The sequence below is a fragment of the Rhineura floridana genome, chromosome 1 (assembly GCF_030035675.1).
Source record: "Rhineura floridana isolate rRhiFlo1 chromosome 1, rRhiFlo1.hap2, whole genome shotgun sequence".
Lineage (NCBI taxonomy): Eukaryota > Metazoa > Chordata > Lepidosauria > Squamata > Rhineuridae > Rhineura > Rhineura floridana.
The window spans coordinates 275587112-275608972 of NC_084480.1; the positions used below are offsets into that span (position 1 = coordinate 275587112).

At 42.4% G+C, this 21861-nt stretch overlaps 1 protein-coding gene across 1 annotated transcript in view; it reads left to right on the forward strand.

Annotated features, from left to right (window-relative positions):
* The first annotated feature begins 602 nt into the window (after positions 1-602).
* The window catches only part of ZBTB10 (zinc finger and BTB domain containing 10), a 43846-nt gene continuing 22587 nt past the window's right edge, over positions 603-21861 (forward strand). Inside the window, exons 1-2 of the mRNA XM_061602025.1 lie at positions 603-2176; positions 10292-11180. Coding sequence (XP_061458009.1) covers positions 1208-2176; positions 10292-11180 — 1858 coding nt within the window. The 5' untranslated portion in view covers positions 603-1207. The remainder of the gene's footprint in view (positions 2177-10291; positions 11181-21861) is intronic.

Consider the following 21861-nt stretch of genomic DNA (forward strand, 5'->3'; position numbering starts at 1 on the left):
GCGCTGCTGAGAAGCGGAGGCGGCTAAAGCGCCGCCACCATAGCTCACAGGCAGCCTTTCTGAACATACACAGCCCGATGAGGCAACTTTTCGAGCTGGGCGAAACGGGTGAACGTAGGCACTTGCTCAGTTCAAGGACACAGCGAGGCTCCCACTGTGTGCTGGATGGAGCCACGTGGTGTGTTCTCTGAGGGGAAGGAGATTAGTACCGTGTGCTGCACACTGTATGTGTTTGTGTGTGGGGGGGTGCCTGTGGAGGGGGAGGAGGGTGGTTTATTTATGAATACTTTTAAGTGGACGATCGTTCGCTTATCCCTCAGGGCGGGGTGCCGTAAGGGTTTCAGCGAACCACACTGTGAAAAGGTTTCGGTGCCCTCAGGGGCGGCGCAGGGGATGGCAGGGGAAATGGGGGGCGGTGGTCTGTGAGGTGGGGAGGGAGTCAAGATGTCCACTTCTGGGCGCTGTAGGGTGATGATGTCAAAGGGGTGGGAATGACTATGTACGCCTCAGGAGGGTGGAGTGCCGAGGTCCTCCTTAATGAGGGGCGGGGACGAGCGCGTCGTGTTTTTGGGACGGAATTCACCGAAAGGTGGAGGGGTTGGGTGGCTTTCCGAGGAGGAGGAGGCGGGCTCGCGCACAGAAAGTCCTGCCAACTCGCGGCGAGGCGGTGTAGCCCAATGGACGCGCATGACGTGAGCGCGCACTAAAACCTGACACTCGCCAGCTGTTCGGGCTCCTCCTCGCCCCCCTTCCCCCTCTCTCCTCCCTTCCCCCGCGGCGTCGGCGGCTGCTGCCGCCCCAGTGCATTGTGGGCGCAGTCCGTTGTTCATTTGCCATTCGACCTGGGCCAAGGCCTGTTGGGGCGGAAGGACTGCTGTTGCTGGCTGAGTCGGATCCATTGTGGGAGAGAGCTTGAGGACAAGGCAGCGACAGCGACACAGGCTAGAGCACTTGGATCAGATTTCCCTCTGTTTCCTCCTCCCCACACAATTTCTTTAAAGAATTTTTTTTCGGAAAGGCTGGCAGAGTGACTAGAACCTAACCGGGACGGTGGGTGGGTTGGTCCTCTCTGCCTCCGCCTTTAGCAGTCACAGCGCTCAGTTAGGAGGGGGAAGGGGGGCAGTTGAGCGCGAGGCAGAAAGGGGGCAGCGCGAGGGAGGGAGGGAGGGAGCCAGGCGGGCGGGGGGCGCGCTCGCGCTCGCCCGCCATGTTCGCCGAGATGAACCGCAGGACCTTGGCGTTCCGGGGGGGTGGCCTGGTCAGCGCCACCGCCGCAGTTGGGGGAGGAGGAGGAGGCCCGACAGCTAACGGCAACAGCGGGGGCGGCGGTGCGAGCGAGGCCTGGGTCCGTCAGGAGGCCGAGCAGCTGAACGGCCAGGGGGTGGAGGAGGAAGTAGAGCTGGAGACCGTGGAGCTCGAGCTGGAAGCCACGGACGCTGGCGGGAAGGAGCTCTTGCTCTTGCCGACCACCCCTCCGGACTCGGCAGGCGCCGCTGCCCCCCCAGTTGGCCCTATGTTCGCCGAAAGAAACCGTCGGACTTTGGCCTTCCGCGGGGGCGGCTCGGGGGCGGCGACGGCAGCGAACAATGGCTGCGAGGTGGCGGGGGCGGCCTGGTCGCGGCGGCCGTTGAACGGCCGGGGGGGCGGTGGCGAAGAGGAGGAGCTGGAGCTGGAGGGCTTGCTGGAGGGGAAGGAGCTGGTGCAGGACGGGGGGTCGCTGAGCGACAGCAGTGAAGACGAAGAGGACGGCGAGGGGGGCAGCCTGGGCGATGGCAGCGGCGCCGAGGGGGGCAGCTGCAGCAGCAGTAGGAGGTCCGGGGTGGACGAGGCGGAGGTCAGCAGCGTAGGCGCGGGGGAGGGGGAAAGCATCCAACACTTCCCGCTGGCGGCCCGGCCCAAATCCCTCCTGCAGAAGCTGCACGTCTCCTTCCAGAGTGCCTGGCTCAAGGAGTTCCCATGGCTGCAATATTGCCAACAGACAGGGCTCGTGTCATGCGCATGGTGCGCCGCCGCTTCTACAAACATCTCCGTAGATGGTGGCAGCAGCAACAACAGCGGTGGCGGCGGAGGGCACGACGAGCTCTGCAAGGGCACTCGCAACTGCAAACGCGCCCTACTTCTCAGGCATCATATCTCGACCGAGCATCGTCTCAACGAACCTGTCACTGCTGATCAGGTCAGTCGAATCAGGGCAGAGAGGGTGAGACTATGGTCGACGCAGGGGCGTTGGCAGATGGGGGGGAGAGTTGGGGCGAGTGGTGCGATCTTATTTGGAGAGCCTCTTGCTAGGCGGCGTGCCCACGTGTGTGAGCTGCTTTAAATGGATCCTTCTTTTCTCTATCGCCTGGGTTTGAGGGCACACTGCTCCCGAATCACCTTCTGGCTCCAGTAAGATTATTCTGCCTTCTATTTTCAACCTGAGTTGTCTGATAGTTTTGTTTCCAAGCATTACTGGAGGGCCGCATAACCTTTTAACAGCAAGAGCAGCCATAATTGTTACCTTGTAGTATCATAGCTTCCTTTATGATAATTACCTGTTTCACTGACCTATTCCTCCAATATAAGACATGGCAAAGACAAAAGTTACATTTTCCTGGAAGATAGTAATCTCTGCAGTTGATCCCTGTGGGATATAAGGTGCACATTTTTATTTGTACCAACCCATAGTCCCTGGATCTAGAATCCTATCACACTTCTGCAGTTGTGATGTGACTCACATGTGTGATACATCCACATGAAATAGCTCATGCTTCAAAAAACATGAATAAACTTGGGTGTGGGAATCTATAAATGATATTGAAGTGAAACTTTAAAAGTTCTTGTGGTTTATGAAAGATATGATTCTCTCCCTCAAAGTGAAAGCAGCTTGCTAATTACATGGTTGAAGAATCTTAGGATGCTTCTGTTTTCATTACATTCACTCCAGTGGTTATGTGTGGAATACTGGTGCAACTAAATGAGTTGTAGGAAAGCTGTTGTACATATTGGCATAATGTGGCTTGGCCTGCTCTAATAGGAATTTTCTGTAGTCCTAGATATTTTCAAAACTTCAGAAATTCCTGCTGGTTTGTCAAGCATCCTAAACTTTTCTGATTGTGGTTTATTAAACAGTAAAACCATCCTTTTGGACATTAAACTGATACTGAAACTAGTTGTATATGTCACTTTTGAATCTCAAAATCTGGGTATCGATGATTAAATATCTGCATAGTGTAAATATCTGCATCCATTTGCTGCCTATTAAAATAGCAGTGTAATAGAACTTGTAATATTTGAAAGAACTCAGAATAGCATTTATAGTTTCATAACCATTTGAGATAAGCTGGGTTAGGAGAATCAACCAAAGGGTATGTAAACAAAACTGACCTGGATGCACAGCTGAATCACAAACTCATCTGGGTTGCATTGGTCATATTTGATGCAGCCAGTCATACATTTTCCTAACCAGGACTATGTTAAACATGGGTGACTAGAACTGGCTTATGGCAAGTGACTTGGCCTAAGGCGGGGTGGATGACCTTCAGATGCTGTTGAGCTCCAACTCGCATCAGCCCCAGCCAGTGTGGCCAGTCAGGGATGGAAGTTAATAGGCCAGCAATGTCTGGAGGGCCATAGGTTTCCCATCCTTGGCCTAAGGCCACCCAAGGATCTTCATAGCTCTGAGAACTAATTGGCTGTCCATATGTAAATATAATACTCTGCCCCAGCAAAAGCTCCTCCTCTTTCAGGTCACTGAATGGTGTGTTCTGCCGCCTCCTTTGCCAGAACCAGTTAGCACTAGATGCATGAGCTGTTTCTGTCCTCTTATCAACGTATCTTCCAGCTTGGACTAATTAGAACTGAAGAGGGTGCTGGGGAATTGGTAGCATTACCTATTGCTGAGAGGTGTTGGAATGAAGGTGGTTGTGGTGTCCACTGCACCTGTTGATGAACGGACTAGAAAGAAGAGTAGGAGTGGAAGCAGTACTGGGAGCTCCCCTACAGCTCCAGGCTCAGAATAAGGACAGGAAAATCGCTGTAGTGCTATGCTTCATAAAATACCTCCTAAGCACAGTGCAGTATAGATTATCTTCTTCCTTGAGCTTGGACCAGGAGAAAGATGATTTTCACTGAATTTGTGTTGTGCTTTGATGGTGCTTGCCTCAGAAGTACAGTGTGATGTCATATTCAAGATTTGGTCCCTATGAGATGGGGTGATAATGACAATATGGTTGGCTTAGAAAGCAAACTAAAACTTGTGGACTTCTGTTATTGTAGGATAGGTTGTCACCCAGGCCATGGCTATTGATCTATTGTGGATTTCCCCCCTCCCATTTTACTTTCTTTGAGGGTTTCCTGCTTGAAACTATCATCCTTGCAAATGGATAACATGGCTTTTAAACACTCAAAGCTGGTTTGATGCTTTTTATGTATTGTGTAAGTTTAAGTCCTTCATTATAAAATTATCTGATTTCTGTGGTGACTGTATTTATATCAACTTGCTGAAGAACTACTGAAAATCTGTTTCTCACCTGTAGTAGTACCATGTTTAGAGTGTTGGAGACTAATAAAAGCAAGGTGTCATGCAAAGTGTGTCCCTAAACATTAACATTCCAGTAGTTTAGCTAATCTAAATGAACGTCAAGAAGACTAAAGTAATGACAACGGAAGATTTATGTAACTTTACAGTTGACAATGAGGACATTGAACATGTCAAGGATTATCAATACCTTGCCACAGTCATTAACCAAAATGGAGACAATAGTCAAGAAACCAAAAGAAGGCTAGGACTGGGGTGGGCAGCTATGAGAGAACTAGAAAAGGTCCTCAAATGCAGAGATGTAGCACTGAACACTAAAGTCAGGATCATTCAGACCATGGTATTCCCGATCTCTTTGTATGGATGTGAAAGTTGGACAGTGAAAAAGGTGTGGATAAGAGAAAAATCAACTCATTTGAAATGTGGTGTTGGAGGGAGCTTTGTGGATACCATGGACCACAAAAAGACCAATAATTGGGTGTTAGAACAGTTTAAACCAGAACTATTATTAGAAGCTAAAATGATGAAACTGAGGTTATCATACTTTGGACATATAATGAGAAGACGTTATTCACTAGAAAATACAATGCTGGGAAAAACAGAAGGGAGTAGAAAAAGAGGAAGGCCAAACAAGAGATGGATTGATACCATAAAGGAAGCCACAGACCTGAACTTACAAGATCTGAACAGGGTGGTTTATAACAGGTGCTATTGGAGGTCACTGATTCATAGGGTTGCCATAAGTCGTAATTGACTTGAAGGCACATAACAACATTTCTTTATAACAGCTATTGCATTTCAGCACTGAGGGGATGGTAGTGGTCACGGCTGTGGCTTCCAGTTCGCAAAGGTCTCAAAGACAGGAAAAGTTAACATGATTTTTCTATTTCATTTCTCCGATTCCTTTTAAATGACTTATATATATTTCCCTTGGGAGATACTTTCCAGACGTTTCATCTAAATTTTGTTAATTACTGTATTTTAATGGTGATAAATTTTTTTCCTGCAGGCAGCCAACCTGGGTAACCTAACAAATATATTTTTCCTCAGAGAAAAACAAGACTATGTTAAATGATGTGAAATGCTGATGTTGATTGATGGCCATACTGGTTGGGGCAGATAGAAATTGTAGTTGGAGACATCTCAAAGGCAACAGGTTGGGAAGACTGCTTTGGACTCATGCAGTGGAGTATGTGGGGTATGATATTCTAAATAGGCACAGGAAGCTGATCTCTCTTCAGTTTAAGGATCCCGAAAATAGATGCAGAGTGCTAGTCTCCAAATCTCTTGGGCTTGTGTCTGAAGTTCTGTTTGGGGATTAGGTTGTTAAGCTAATTAAAATCCTCCTATTTACACATCTTATATTTCACCTTGCATTTAACTGACATTTGGGGGAACAGCTCTCTTGTCTTCAGTATAAAATAGCAGTTTGCCTTTTCTTGTAGTATTGATAGATTCTGTTCACTTCTGTTTGCACTTTGTCAGATATGTATAGTTAGAAACTTTGTCTTGTCTAGTAACGGATGCTTTAGTCTATCATAACTGCACATTAAAAAGTTAGAGAATTTCATTGTGCAATTTTAAAAAACATCAATTGTGATTTTGGGTTATGAAAAATAAGCAAGGCAAGCAGGATTGCTGTTCATTGAAACCCTTTCAAGTGTAGTATGCTGAAAAGCATGCGGCACACTTCTGCCTGAATAAGTAGACTTTGTGTTAATGGAAGGAACTAAAGTTCCTTAACTTGAAAACTAAATTACTTCCAATCAAATCGGTAATATCTTGAGCTTCTGAATTTCATAACTCATGTTTGCTTCTTCACTTCCAGTACTTGGGGTTCATGAAGCTGTATGTACGTAGTGAACTTAGTTTAAATAGCAGATCTCCCCCCATGCATTGCAAACTAGTGGAGGAATCGGACAGACAGAAAACAAAAATCCAAAAATACTTGTGAGATTACCTGGGTGAAATCTGAGATGGCACAACCAGACTTTCCCCTCTTCTCCTCTAGCCTGAGCCCTCCAGAATTGTTGTAGAGGGTCTCCCAACATTCCAGTGTAGTTTTGTGGGGCTCCAGGGGAGAGGAAGGGGAAGTTCCATTGCTCAGGGCAGTATCCAATAAAGTAATTCTGTTAGTGTAAGGATTTTTGGCTCCACTATGAAACTTCCTCTTCTCCCCAGCTCCCTCCCCTAATTTGGTCTGGAGGGTTGGGGGAAACCCCAGGACACATTTGGGTGCATTCAGTGCCTCAGGGGAGGGAAGAGCAGGGGAAGTTCCATTGCAGAGGCAGAAGTCCTTGTTCTAACACAGGGTTTTCTGAACTGTGGTCCACTGACCACCAGTGGTCCATGAGCTTCATTTAGGTGGTCCACTGTGTGTCTGTGAAGAACAGTGGGAGCAGCAGGTGTGAATGTAGGTGCAGCACATTAAATGTATTTATTTTAATTATATTTTATTGCTGGTTTTATTTCTTACATAGTGTTTTATATATTGTATTTTGTGTTGATTCCATAAAGGAAGCCAGAGACCTGAACTTACAAGATGTGAAGGGGGGGGTTGGTTACAACAGATGCTATTGGAGGTTGCTGATTCATAGGGTCGCCATATGTCATAATTGACTTAAAGGCACATAACACACATTTTCTGTTATGTGGAATTACAATTGTAATACAGTAAAATACAATATTGGAAATATTTCTGCAGTTATACAGTAATGGCTAAAACTGTAGTACAATCTCTAACTTCATAAAGGAAAAAATAGTGACTTTTCATCCAGAATCTGGAGATCACAGTGTTGACATGTGAAATTATTTATGTTGTTACTTTTAACTGGATATGAATAAAATATTACAAAATCTGTTGCCATAATTTTAAGTGCTAGTTCTACACTGGAATAGAAAATAGTACAGTTGGCCTTGTTGACTTTGTAACATTTTTTTTAATATGGTGACTTGAGGTTTCTGAATGAAAAGGAACCATTCTTAGAAACCATACCTAATATTTATCTATAAAAATTGGGAATATGAACTATTTTCAATTATAGTAACCTATTCCACCAAAATAGGTCTGTAGACTTGTACCTTACTTTTTAAATTAGTTAAATTATTAAGAAATGAACAAATTTAGGCCTTCTCAGTATTGTAGGATTAGGCAGTAAACGGTAGACCTTGGTCCACTGTGGACCATTGGTTGATTTAATTTTTCTCCTGGTATACCTAGTTATTGCTGATTGCTAGGTTCTTGCAAAGATTGTGTATTGGGCAGCCTTGTGATGGTTGATCAAATTCAGACATGAGTTGGCAATCTGGAAAGTCCTGAGTAGTCTGCCATTACTCACTCACTAGGCTTTCATGCCTTTCCCCCTAGTTAGCATTAACTGTAGAACACCAATAGAGCTGCACTGGCATAGCAATAGTTACTACTAGTCATAGTTTGTTTTAATACAGAGATTGAACCAGTTTCTAAACCTGGTTTGGCAGTTGAGCAATGTTCTGAGCCAATGTTACACACAAGCCATAGTCTCCCCACTTCTAGAGTGCAATCAAGATCTGCTGCTATTAAGTAGCAGCAATCCCTTAAAAATTCCTCAGTCAGTCAGTGCTCTGGCCTCAAAGTTCTAGTAAATATCTTAAGACACATGAATGTTTAAATAAGAATAGTGCATCATGTTACTAGTTTAGAACTGCTTATTACAAAGTGGCTCTTAAATTGATGGTAACTTTTTTCAGCTGGTTAACTATATTGACACTAACATCTGGCTGTAATTGTCACATGTTTTGTTTTGTAATATGTGATATTGAGACATTTCGGAAGAGAAGGTAATTGCAAATACCTTTCTTTAACTTGAATGATTATATAAAATGAACAATCTAATCTTTATAAGTAGCCCTAAATAAATAAACAAACTTGGATCTAAAGAACCACATGTGATGTTCTCTGTGTGTAACAGAGCTTTCTTGTCCACATGCTGTTTTCTGCCCATGCAAGGGGCGGTTGGGGCACAAGCCAAGGTCAGGTTTTTGTTGCTGAAACATAATTAATTGTGCCTAATTATCAAATGATCTGCTTATATTGTCAGAAGTTTTCAATTGTATTCTGTTACCAGTTGTGTCAAATTATTAGATGATACAGCAATTATTGTAGCACTGAGCATCCTAGCCTCTGGTTTTTACATCAGATAAGAGCATGGGTTTGTGTCACCAGAACAGCCACCAACATCTTGTGTGTAGAGCTGTTGTGGAGGACAGATTAAGTTGAAAGCATGCATGACAAAGGTGAAATTGATGTGGCATTTTACAGTACTCTTGACAACTAACAGTGGCCTTCAGATGAGTGTCAAAGATGTACGTGTGTCACTGTTTCTCCTCATACCCTCTCCTCCTGCTGCATAGGATATAGAGAGTTGTAGACCTGGTGCCTTTGATAATACAGGGAGGGGTAACTGAGATTATTGGTTGGCCAGACAAAGGCACTGGAATTGTCTGGGATTTTTGGGCGATGACACTTGGGTGTGTAAGATGTGCAGAAAGGAAAAGTACCAATGATTGTTTGTGGAAAGGAGGACCATGGTAGATTGACTTATAGTTGGTAGCTGGGGGATAGCATTCTGTGTAGTCTCCCCTCTGGCAGAGAGGAGCTCCAGTGTGGCAGTAAACCCTGGAAAGGGTGGTGATGGAGCACTTGGCACCTTTGGATCCACTGGGTCAAAAGCTCCATTAGATTCCCAAGTGGCTTAATCCTTAGCCTCTTGGCTGCTCTAGCTAGGATTTGCCATTGCAAAAACTAATTAACCCCCCATGCATACATGCATCCTGGCTGGTGTGCCACTCCTACCTGGCCCCTTGTTAGGCTTGCTTTGTTAATCAGCAGTTACAATTGCCTAGTGTGTAGTTTCCCTTTTATTAGATAAGACCAAGGTGGAAAACCCATGAATTTTGCAGGAAAGCTTCTGAAAAACCTTTAGTGCAGAAAGAGGAGGTAATAGATTCTTTAATTTGCTGTGCTAGCTGGGGGTTGGGAAGGGAAGAGGCTGGAAAGAGATTGATGCAGGGGTCATATGAATGTTTTTCTTTCCCATTTATTAGCTGTAGTTGGCTAGCTTATGCAAGAATTGCCTTGCTAGTGCAGGTGAATGAGGCTCCTATGAGGCTCATTTGGGATTCTGCTTGGTATTCAAGCCCATAGTTCATAGTTTGGAGGGAAATATTAAACTACTTTCCTGTTTTGGAATGTGTGTAAGAGCATGAGCACTAAAGAAGGGGCAGTGGAATTGTGCTGGGACCATCTAGAAGTGAAGCGTGGGTGGTGGGGAGGGATATTCCTTGAAATGTTTGCATGTCTAAGTTACATTTTTGTAGCTTTAGGATTAGTAGCTTTATTTTGAAGTGCAGTTGTATTCTTCAGTAAGGGAAGAGTGGCTGTGTCTCCTAAGTAGCTGGAAACCACATAAGGTTATATCCTCAATATAGCTTATCTGCTTGTCATTGAAAAGCCAGTAATAATCCAGTTGGTAGCGAAGCTTACAACAGAATCAAGAAAGAATTAGTTAAAACAGAGTTGAGTAGCCTTGATATGTGTTTGGTGTATGCTACCACTTTTATTAATGTATGCTTTGTTGATGTGAAATATAGAGTGACTATGGACTCGGCAGTAAACAGAATACTTTTTGAATTGGGATGTTAGAAATAAAAATTCTTATTTACTTCGAACTTAAAACCAAAAAAGCCAGTACCTAAATGCTAACTTCTTGATTCCACCTCTCTTAATTACAGGAATCAGAAATAACATCGGAATTGGTTAATGAGAGAGATTGTGATTACAACATTAGGCCGAATGAGAACTCTTACTGCTATCAACTTTTACAAGAATTAAATGAACAGAGAAAAAAGGGCATTCTTTGTGATGTCAATATTGTGGTGAGTGGAAGGGTCTTCAGAGCTCACAAAAACATCTTGGTTGCAGGCAGCCGTTTCTTCAAAACTCTATATTGCTTTACAAACAAAGAAAGCCGTAACCAAACCACTGTTACCTACTTAGATGTTGTTGCTGTTCAAGGCTTCTCTGTCATCTTGGACTTCCTGTATTCCGGCAACCTTGTGCTTACAAGCCAGAATGCAATTGAAGTAATGTCAGTGGCCAGCTACCTTCAAATGACAGAAGTTGTCCAGTCCTGTCGCAATTTTATCAAAGATGCCTTAAACATAAGCATAAAATCAGAAGCCCCAGAAGCTGTCGTTGTGGATTACAATAGAAGGTCCGTTAGTAGGGATGGATTGTCTTCAAGGGATCAGAAAGTTGCTAGTTTTTGGGCCACACGAAATCTTACTAACTTGGCAAGCAGTATAAAAACGGAAAATGATGGCTACTGCATAGATGAGAGCCAATCTGAAAATTACCAAATGAACGATTGGGTCCAGGACAGTTCACCTGAAATGGCTGAAAATGAGTCTCAAGGGGAGGGAAAGGTTTTTGTATGGAATGATATGAGCTCTCAGGGACAATCACTTCAAGAACCTGGAAAAGCAAGAAGGAAAAACCAAACTGCAAAAAGATTTGTTTACAATATACCACCCAATAATGAAGAAACGTTAGAAGAATGTGCAACTACTCAAACATCAGTCCAGTACCCAGAAGAAGACTTGCAGTTTATTAAAGAAGCAGGTAAATATTAGTATTGCAGGTATCTTAAGTGGCAAAGTTTGCTATGGTAATTGACTGAATATACAACTCTGTTTAGGACAACCTGTCGCAAAGAGTAAAATGTGATGTCTGGATGTTAACTTGTTCCCCTGTAACACCCCTTCTCCAATCCAAACTAGCTAAATTTCAAAATCAAATTTGCTTCACTGAATGAAGCCATTTTGTCCTGGGTTTCAGCATCATCACTTCTAAGGACTCCTAAATGTTGCTCTATTGTCTCTTCCATCTTGAGACAATTGAACCTTTTATGAGCAAAACAAGTAGGCAGTTGGTTTTATAGCGTTGTTTAAAATTGGATAACCCTTACTGTAAAGGGAGATAATGGGGCATTCTTGCTTTTACTTGAGAGTTACAATAGATGTAGATGTTGTGGTTTGCTACTGTAAGGAGGATGTAACAGTTCCATCCATAGTTGCCCACTGCTCCAACAGTCTTGAGTCACAGGTGATTCTTTTGTATTGGCTTTTAAATGGGTTGTATTTTCCAAATCACATAATTATGGTGAACTGACTGGACAGGCTTCTAAACAGTTTGTATGTTTTAAATGACCATAATGGTGAAAATTGTAATTTAATGACTGATCAAGATTGTACGGGCACCAGTTTTAAATGTTTTACCTTTCCATTTGTATTGCGTTTGCACTTTTTAAAAAAAAGATACGATTTCATTGTGCAGTTCTTGATATTGTGACTCCTGACACAGTTCGCATTACAATCAAATACCCTTTTATTTGCTTGGGGGGGAACCTTTTTTCTTTTGTGGACTGCTTTCCTTCAGACACATTTTGTCAGTGTCTGTTTACTGGCAGTGGGCAGAGCCAAAGCTGATGGAGGACAAGGCCAGAGCAAAAAGTGAGAGCCCCCCCCACTTCTCTCTCTCTTTCTGCCACCTGCTTCTGTCTCCCTTTCTTTCTTCGTCATCCAGTTGGGCTACCAGGGAACAAACCACCATAGGTCTGCACAGATTGCTTGCAGATATATTTTGAAATTAGGCTGAAGGACTCAGATTGCTTATCCCTACCATGGGCTCTCCTTGAACATATTCTTGACTGCTGAGATCTGTTTTTTTCCCTCTCTGCAGGAAATGAGAGATCAGGTGTCTAGGGATTTGTCAGGAGCATTAACAAGGTTCAGCAGTCCTTCTTCTTATTCAGAGATAAAAAATTCCAAAACATTAAACTGTTTTGGTTTTGTCCCACCCCCCCAAAAATCTGAAATTTGGGGGGATTGAAATATGAAATATTTTTTTACAGGTCTAAACTAACGTTACTACTTAGGGGACATAAAATGTGTTATGTATAATTTCGCACATAAAATTGTACTGTTTGGATATTTATGAAATTGAAAAGTGCACCTTTGAAGAAAGCAAGCTATTATGAGTGTACGTGAGGTTAGTGGTAGAGCATCATACTGCTGCATGTGAAGGTCATTAAGCATATCTTGGCAGAGGGGAAACATTGAAATAGGAATATAATAAAAATGTAAGTCTAAACCAAAGAAATCTAGGTGTTCTGGCTATCAGTAAATTTGGCTATTGAGTAAAGGTAACCAAAGAACTTATTTATTTTAATTTAACGCTTTTATAATCTGCTTAATATTTAAGAAATCTCAGTGTAATCTTATACACATCTATTCAAGGTAAGTCCTATTAAGTTCAAAGAGGCTTGCTCCCAGCAACCTTTCCCCAAGCTGTTTCCCTCCATGTGTTGTTGGACTAGACTCCCATTATCCCTAACTCTTGTTCACACTATCCTGAGTGAATGGTTGCTGTAGTCCAAAACTTCTGGAGGGCAGCATCTTGGGGAAAGCTAGTGTACTGGAGTACTAGCCTCAGTTATTGTGATGATAAAATGTAGGTCAGGGATGGAGAACGTATGGCTTTCCAGATGTTAGATTACAGCTCCCATAATCCCTCACCATTGGCCATGATAGAAAGGCTTCCAATGACACAGGAGGGCCACAGTTTTTCTCATCCCTGGTTATAAGTTTTATAGGAACTTTGGACAAAATGAGCCACATGGAACCTATATCATATAATTTACAAAGAACATCTTTAATTACTTCTGTCTCAGTTTTTTCTCATAATTAGAACCAGTTTCTAAAAAAGCAATAATCTCTGTTTCTAAACTTTCATGGTTATTTCCCTGGACATGAGAAAACTGAAAGTTTGCAGATGTTGAAGCAAACATTACTCTTTCATATGTTGGACTGTTTATTGGTTTCGTGTATATTTCTGCATTAGATCAGTTACTTCCATATGTTGCCGAAAATGGAAGAGTCTGAAATGCTCAACAGGGAATGTAATTGCCTTACACTGCAGATAGTTTTACATAACAATTATCAGGAAGTATTGTGAGCAGTGATGTGGGGCAGACATTTTTCCAATGCTTTCTTTTTCCATGGAAAATTTTCTGTTTAATAAGTTCATTAGTAACAATGTATGTATGTCAGTTACAAATGCAATATTAGGCAAACTTGGTAGTTTCATAGTTTTTAGCTTTGTTTACTAAATGCAAGTAAAATAAACATGCTACATTAGAATAATTTTCTAGGACTGCGAAGGGGAACCTTAGGCCCAGGGGCCAAATGCAATCCTTGGGGCCTTTCTATCTAGCCCTTGATACTCAGACCGGGCCATATGCCTCTTTCACCTTGCTTCATACCTTCCTTAAGTGTCCTTGCCTGATTGGCAATGCATACTTGAACTCTTGCTTGCCTGGATGGAGGATATGTGAGTATGTATAGAAACTAGCATATTGCACAAAGGTGAAATTTACATTCATTGATCCACACACTTTTACATGTGTCCCTGGAAGGTTGCCCAGCAGAGAAAGTGGATTTTGGGCTGAAAAAGGTTCCTCACTCCCAATTTAGGGCATCAGAAAATTTTGCACTCCATGCTGAACATTTTCCAAATCAAATTGCCATTTTCTGGAAAAACTTCCTATTCAAAATGTTCTGGAAAACCCACAGGATTGATTTTGAGGGAGTAAAGGACAGTTAAAACACTATTGAGCTGGTTCTCATGTGTTTCCAAACTGCACCATGCAATTAAGCAAACATACAGGCTCCTGGAAAGAAGATTGTGGCTGCTCTTCTCCAGTCCCACTGTTTCTGTGCTGCTGTGAGCTAAGCCATAAACTTGGGCTTGTAGTTTATCTTGCTCCAGACAAGTTTGTTATGTGACTTACCACACATGGCTTGTCTGGGGGAGATAAGCCACGATCCTGGGTTTGGACTTAACGCTATGCCAAGCCATGGCTTAGCTCACAGCAGCAGCAGGACTAGAAGTAGAAGCAAAGCAAATACAGTCTTCTGTGCAGGAGCCCACATGTTTGCTCATTTGCATTAAGCCATGGTTTGGCTTAGTGTTACATGAGAAGTGGACCATTATGAAACATTTCCATGAGAGCCATTTAACTCAAATTTATAAAAGGGATAATGGTTCATAATAATTTTTTCTCTCTGGAAGAACCAGGGCGAAAAAATTGAGATTTTTTTTGTTCCTGTGCCTATTCTTGTCCTTCAGGTCTTCATGCGTATGTGAAAATTTACAGGTTACTGAAAATGGAAATGGACTGCCTTCAAGTCAATTCTGACTTATGGCGACCCTATGAATAGGGTTTTCATGGTAAGCGGTATTCAGAGGGGGTTTACCATTACCTTCCTCTGAGGCTGAGAGGCAGTGACTGGCCCAAGGTCACCCAGTGAGCTTCATGACTGTGTGGGGATTCGAACCCTGGTCTCCCAGGTCATAGTCCAACACCTTAACCACTACACCACACTGACTCTCACAGGTTGCTAGTTACTACTTTCTTTAAAAATGCAGGGAAACAATTTTTTGTGATCCTCCCCCCTCCCCCGAGCACTCTGTGCCATTTCAGATCTGTTCTACAGGGTCCTGCAACCCTCCAGACCAGATTTGAGGGGGACATGTGCTGTTGTGAGGCGGGGGAATCACTGAAAATTGCTTCTCTCCCTGCTCTGCAGACAGATTCCTTATGTCGGGACAATCACAATTAGATACCATCCAGCATGTATTTTTGCTGTGCTTAGGAGTATGCGTGTTAACTATTTAGTACTGGAGGATTGTTAGATGACATTTAAGTGATTTTAATGAAATTGCAGCAAATAAGTATTTATAAAGATAAAATTCAGAAACCAAGTTTGTTAATAAATATTGGTAAGAATTACGCTGGAGCGACCAGATGAGTCTCCATTCTAACCTCAATTGCTGCTGGCTTAAGCTCCTCCTTACTTCTCACCTTCTAGGAAGAAATACCTCTAAACCTCTCTTCCAAGAACGCAGTTGATTAAACAGGACTATATTCTGGAGACTGTGCCCTGGGGTTCTGGCCTTAGAACTACAGCTTTAAAGTTAGAAGACAGAGGTATGACACAGCTAGAGGAAACAGGTAGAGAATAAGACAAGAGAGGATAACCAGAAGCTTTAATTGTTTCTGTGGTGACTGTCAGTGATTTTATTTATATGTTAAGGCTTTAGGATTTAAAAAAAATGAAAATGGAGGCATGTTTTGTATTTTGTGGTATAATTAAGCAACACTATTGCTATTCTAGGAATAGTTTCATCTACTATTTAATTGGAACTATGAACCCCCCCTTTTTTTTCACAGGCAATCATTCCATTACTATTTTCCATTACTGTTCTAACCATTTTCTGGCTGTAGTTCCCAGCCTTTTTGGAATGGTGACCCACAAGGTCAAATTTACTTCGTAATGGGGACCCTTTGATTTATTGTCACATGAATTTTGGACCATAGGTCTTTGTGACGCCCTTCCCTGGCTCTCCCTGTCAGGTTCCTACCTGCTCGTGGCTACTGCCTTTCACTAGGCACCACCAGGGACTCCACCAGTCCGGACTGTCCTTTTTTATGGTTTCTCTCTCCGCTCTAGCACAGATCTCAATAGATCCCCCTGCTAGGCTGCACCACCAGTCACGTTCTACAACCAATGTTCCCAGAGACCTTGCCTGAGTCTCTCCGGTTACATTCGTGACTGCGTGCCTATGCTGTTCCCAATCCCCTTGTATCAATGCAGATAACTCATAACTCGGGGTTGCTCTGGATACTTATAATGTTATCTTCTCCTCTTCACCGCTGCCACCATTTGTTACTGTTTCCCTTCAGCCTTGGTTATTACCTTACCCTCCCTTCTGGTCTGTGAAACCCCAGCCAAGGATCAGGGCTTCGGTAAACCAAAATAGTATTTATTGAATAACATTAATAACAAGATAACTTTGATAATGATCTACAAGCTTATGGTTTCATCTGTTACTGTGATATTTGACTTATTACTAATCCGAACTCCACCTCCCTCTTTCTCCACACTCTCCTGACATACACCAACTCACACCCACCTCCAAACTCCACCAAAACAACCCACTCACGTCCACCCAGATTCAACTGTCATCCTTCCATTTATACTCTCAGCCATCCAAACAATCAGCCAATCATCCAGCATTCTACTGCTCATTTACTCCCCCCTCCTCTTTCATTCCACTTACCACATATCTTCTATACAAACAGCACTTACCATATATACATTAATACAGGAACATCACAGTCTTCTCTTCTGCCAGCCACCAGAGAGCAGTCCCCAAATGTTAAAATGTAAGATTAATCCTTTCTGATGTTTAGTTACAAGTGTCCATAGCATTATAATATGCCACCAAAACAAAAAGTTGAGGTTTTTTGAAAAGATGAATAAAAACATACTTTACAAAAAAAAAGTTATAAGAGGTATTCATCATACCAGTTAAGCATTACAAGCAATAATTATTTTAGGTTTACTTATAAAGCCCATTATTACCCACTTGCACAGGCATCATGAGCCACAGGTTGGGAAACACTGGTATTTGGCACTCTACAGTGGTGCTATTATGGCCCATTCCTAGATAGGTTAAAATAACCCTTCTAGACTGTTTCCAAACTAAAGAGGTTATGGTTATAGTGAATATGGGAAGTGAGACCTTCCTACCAGTTCACTCTTAGGTATGCTTGGGCTGGAGATGGAGCCAGTACCTTTTCTTCCTCTAGAGTCGGAGAATCCAATATTGTGACTGGAAAAAAGAACCAATGGGATTTTCATTCCCTCTCCCACCTAACTGTTGCCTCAACTAATTCTTTTGTTGGAGGCTTTGTTTTTTCCACAAATTAGTTCTCAGTGAAATTTCCTATGACATGTTGTTGAGCATAATAGCACACTGAGTGATTAAGAGAATGTTTGAAATACAATGTAATCTATATCACTCAGGATAGGTTCATACACATATTTGCGCAGATGGAGTCCTGACTGTTTCTATGTGCTTGCTTGAACATTCAGTTGCTGGCTATATCCATGATTGCTACACACACATATGTTTTGAACACACACACACACATATGTTTTGAAAGCAACAAACAGAACTTGACCCAAGCTTGCTCTGGATCCCTGTACCGCAGCATTTGTATGTTAGCAGCTCATGATGGCGGAAGCCGAAACGTTTTGGTAATACAATAAAAACCTCTGTTTTCTTAATCACAATTACGTGCACATATACACACACACACATATACAGTGCCTTGCAAAAGTAATTAGATCCCTGACCAATGTTCTCATATTATTGAATTACAAATGGTACATTGTAATTTCATTCTGTATATTTTATTTTGAAACATTGCACTCAAAATCAATTATTGTAAGGTGACATTGGTTTTATGTTGGGAAATGTTTGTAAGAAACATAAAAAAAACTGAAATGTGTTGCTTGCATAAGTATTCAACCCCTGTGCTGTGGAAGGTTCCCAGTTTACACAGATGAAAGAAATTGCCCTGTTGAGGACATAATTACCTTACCATTGGCCTCCACCTGCAAACCATTAAAGTTGCTGTCACATTGTCAGGATAAAAAACCCACTGTTGAAGGATCATTGGTCAGGCTGTGGATCTGAAGGAAAATGAAGACCAAAGAGCATTCTACAGAAATGGGAGGTAATGTAATACAAATGCATAGAGTAGGAAAAGGGTACAAAATGATATCCAAGTGTTTGGATATCCCAGTGAGCACAGTTGGATCAATAATCAGGAAGTGGAAGCTGCATCACACCACCCAGGCACTGCCAAGAAAAGGCCTTCCCTCAAAACTTAAACAAGAAGGAGATTGGTGAGAGAAGCCACAGAGAGGCCAACCATCACTTTGAAGGAGCTACAGAGTTCAGTGGCTGGGAGCACCACTGGCTGGGAGCACCAGTCCACCATATCAAGAGCTCTGCATAACACTGGCCTGTATGGGAGGGAGGCAAGAAACAAGCCGTTACTGAAAAAGTGCCATCTGAAAGCACATCTGCAGTTTGCCGGAAAGCATGAGAGTGCCCCAGCTGCGATGTGGGAAAAGGTTTTGTGTTCAGATGAGACCAAGATAGAGCTTTTTGGCCAAAACACAAAGTGCTATGTGTGGTGCAAACCTAACACTGCCCATACTTCAAGACACACCATCCATACAATGAAATGTGGTGGTAGCAACATGCTGTTGAGATGCTTCTTAGCAGGGACTGGGCATCTTGTTAAAATGGAAGGAAGAATGGATGGAGCAAAATAAAAGGAAATACTGCAAGAGAACCTGCTTCAGTCCACTAAAAAACTGAGGCTTGGGAGGGAATTCAGTTTTCCACAGGACAATGATCCCAAGCACAAGGCCAAAGCAACATTGGAGTAGCTCAATAACAAAAAGGTGAATGTCCTACAGTGGCCCAGTCAAAGTCCTGATGTCAATCCCATTGAGAATCTGTGGCGTTCTTTGAAAATTGTGATCCACAAGCGACGTCCAACCAACCTGAATGACCGGGAATGAATCTGCCAAGGAGAATGTGCCAAAATTCCTCCGACACTGTGTGCAAAGCTGGTACATACCAACCCCAAAAGACTTAAAGTTGTTATTACTACCAAATATTAATGTGTGGGAGGTTGAATACTTATGCAAGCAACATGTTTCAGTTTTTTGTTTCTTACCAACATTTCCCAACATAAAACGAATGTCACCTTACAATAATTGATTTTGAGTTTCAGTATTTCAAAATAAAATATCATACAAAATGAAATTACAGTGTACCATTTGTAATTCAGTAACATGAGAGCATTGGTCAGGGATCTGATTACTTTTGCAAGGCACTGTAAGTAAGTATACATGTGTGTGTGTGTGTGTGTGTGTGTCTGTGTGTGTGTGTGTAAAAACATAATTGTGATTAACCAAACAGAGTTTTTTATTATATTAACAAAACGTTTCAGCTTCTGCTTTCATCAGCTGCCAACATACAAATACTGTTACCAAGGTGGCAGTTATAGAGCTTTGAGGATGGAATGCTCAGAGGGGCTTCATTTGCAGAAGCTAAGTAGTGGTGGTACTGTCCTCCAGGTTCAGGCCATGTGGTGCCAATGTGTCCAGAGAGTAAATCCAAAAGTTCTCCCTTTTGGTCAGTGCTGCTGGATCTGCTGGCATCTCTATCGCTGTAATGGAAAAGTCCAACAGGCTGTGACCCTCGATGTTAAAATGCTTTGCAACTGGTTGCTCCACTTTTTTGGTCAAAATCGCTGACTTGTGGTTCCTGAAGCGCGTGCGTAGGTCAGTTGTGGTCTTTCCTACGTATTGGATATGACATCCTGGTCTTTTGCATCTCAACAGCATGATGCTACCACCACCATATTTCACTGTAGGGATGGTGTGTCTTGAAGTATGGGCAGTGTTAGGTTTGCACCACACATAGCACTTTGTGTTTTGGCCGAAAAGCTCTATCTTGGTCTCATCTGAACACAATATATATATATATATATATATAGTGGTAGTCCTGTTACATGGGGGTAACTTTATTTGAACTCTGACCTTTGAGTAGACTGCAATAGTCCTGTGCATATTTTGCTTGCAAAAAAGCTACAAAAATTGGCAGTGTTGAAAATGAAGTAAATCTGACCTTTTATCTTTATTAAAAAAAAAAACCCATTGACTAAGTTTTTCATTCTTCTGTCTGCTAAGCCAAGCAAAGCCAGAAAGGATTAGTAGGATTTCTAGTGTACAGATATTTGGTGCCCTGGCAAACTCCTTACTCCTTTCCAAGACTTACAGAAGCTGACTTATTTATTCAGGCTTAAATGTATGTTACATTTTGACAGACTGCAGAATTTTGCTTTTCTTTGCTGTGAAAAAGATCAGTCTTCACCAAGCTCATGCATCTCTGCCTTAGTATTCTGTGGTTTTAAATGCCACTTCATTTTCAAAAATCTATGCAATGATAGGTCTTTAAGATACTCTGTAAGAAAGTTGAGCAACCAGCATGTAAGGTCACTTTCCATGTTATTACTTTTAACAAATAATCTGTTGGCTTGTATTATTTTGTACAGATATTAGCTTAGTATACTACATCATATTGTAATATTGGATCAGCATTCTTTCCATGGCACCTGTCAGTCCTTAGGCTGGATTAACACACTGTAGATTCCAAAACACTTCCAGGAACCTAGGAAAATGCCTACTTTTCATCCAGGTTCCCAAGCGTGAAGTAAGGATCCTTTCCCATCTTGCATATAATGTGGAGGTGTAGTATTTTATTACTTTGTGTTGAGCACAAGAGACTGACTTGTGAGTTGTCTGGCACTCATCATATTAGAGGAGGAACAGGATCTTGTGTCCCAGGTCTGCTTTGAAAAAAGTCTGAAACAGAGTTTCTCTTACTACTCCTAGTCTCCATATCTGGTGCAAACTATAATTTGCTTTGTGCTAGCTGTTTGATAGCAGTGAGAGAATTATGTTGCTTAGGACTTTCTGCATGGATTAGCAAGGAGAGAGAAGCTCTTCCATTCCCCTGAATTCTTGAGAGGAAGGGAGGAACAGCGTCTCATCTTACATCTGATATCCCACACGTTTCCTGCTAAAGATATAAAGGGCAAGGCAGTGCTGACTTGGAAGTAAGAACTGATCACCAAGCACAGCTAACATGTGTCTACTCCTACTTGTTCTTATGTAGTGCTGAAACATTAATGGGCAAAGTTGGGGGGAGATTCTTGTGCTTAAGGATTACCTAGCCCTGACTAGGTAATTCTTATTAGGATATATTTTGTATGAAAGTGAATGCCTAACTTGCAATTTAATGCTTTGATGGTGGGGAGAGGAACAGTGAAATATGGTGATTTCTACTTTTAAAAATGCAAACTTGCCTTTCCTAGTGGGAGAAAAATGATTGTGATGGTTGGACAAAAGTCAAGAAGTGTTATCTCCTATTAAGATGAGAGCTTTTCAGATGAAATTTGCCTTTTGTTGGCCTAATCAGGAGGGCTTTAGTAAGAGGTTTTAAATCTTTTAAGTGTTTGTTGGTGGAGCAGATTCCTGGAGTGACGGAGGGGTCATGCCTATACCAGTTATAGGCCTGTGTGGAGATAGTGTTGAAGGAAAGGTACATAATATGAAGGCTTGGAAGATTTGGCCTATTTCCTCTTGTAGCCTCTCGGCCCTGGATATTGGTTCAGTGGTTCCCCTGATTTTCAGTTGCTGCTGGTTAATGCCAGGTCAGTGGGTAGGAATGGATAATGTTGTTTGTCTGGTGCTTATTGTTAACACTCATACTGTGTAAGGCTAATAGGTGTATAATGTCCAGTTCT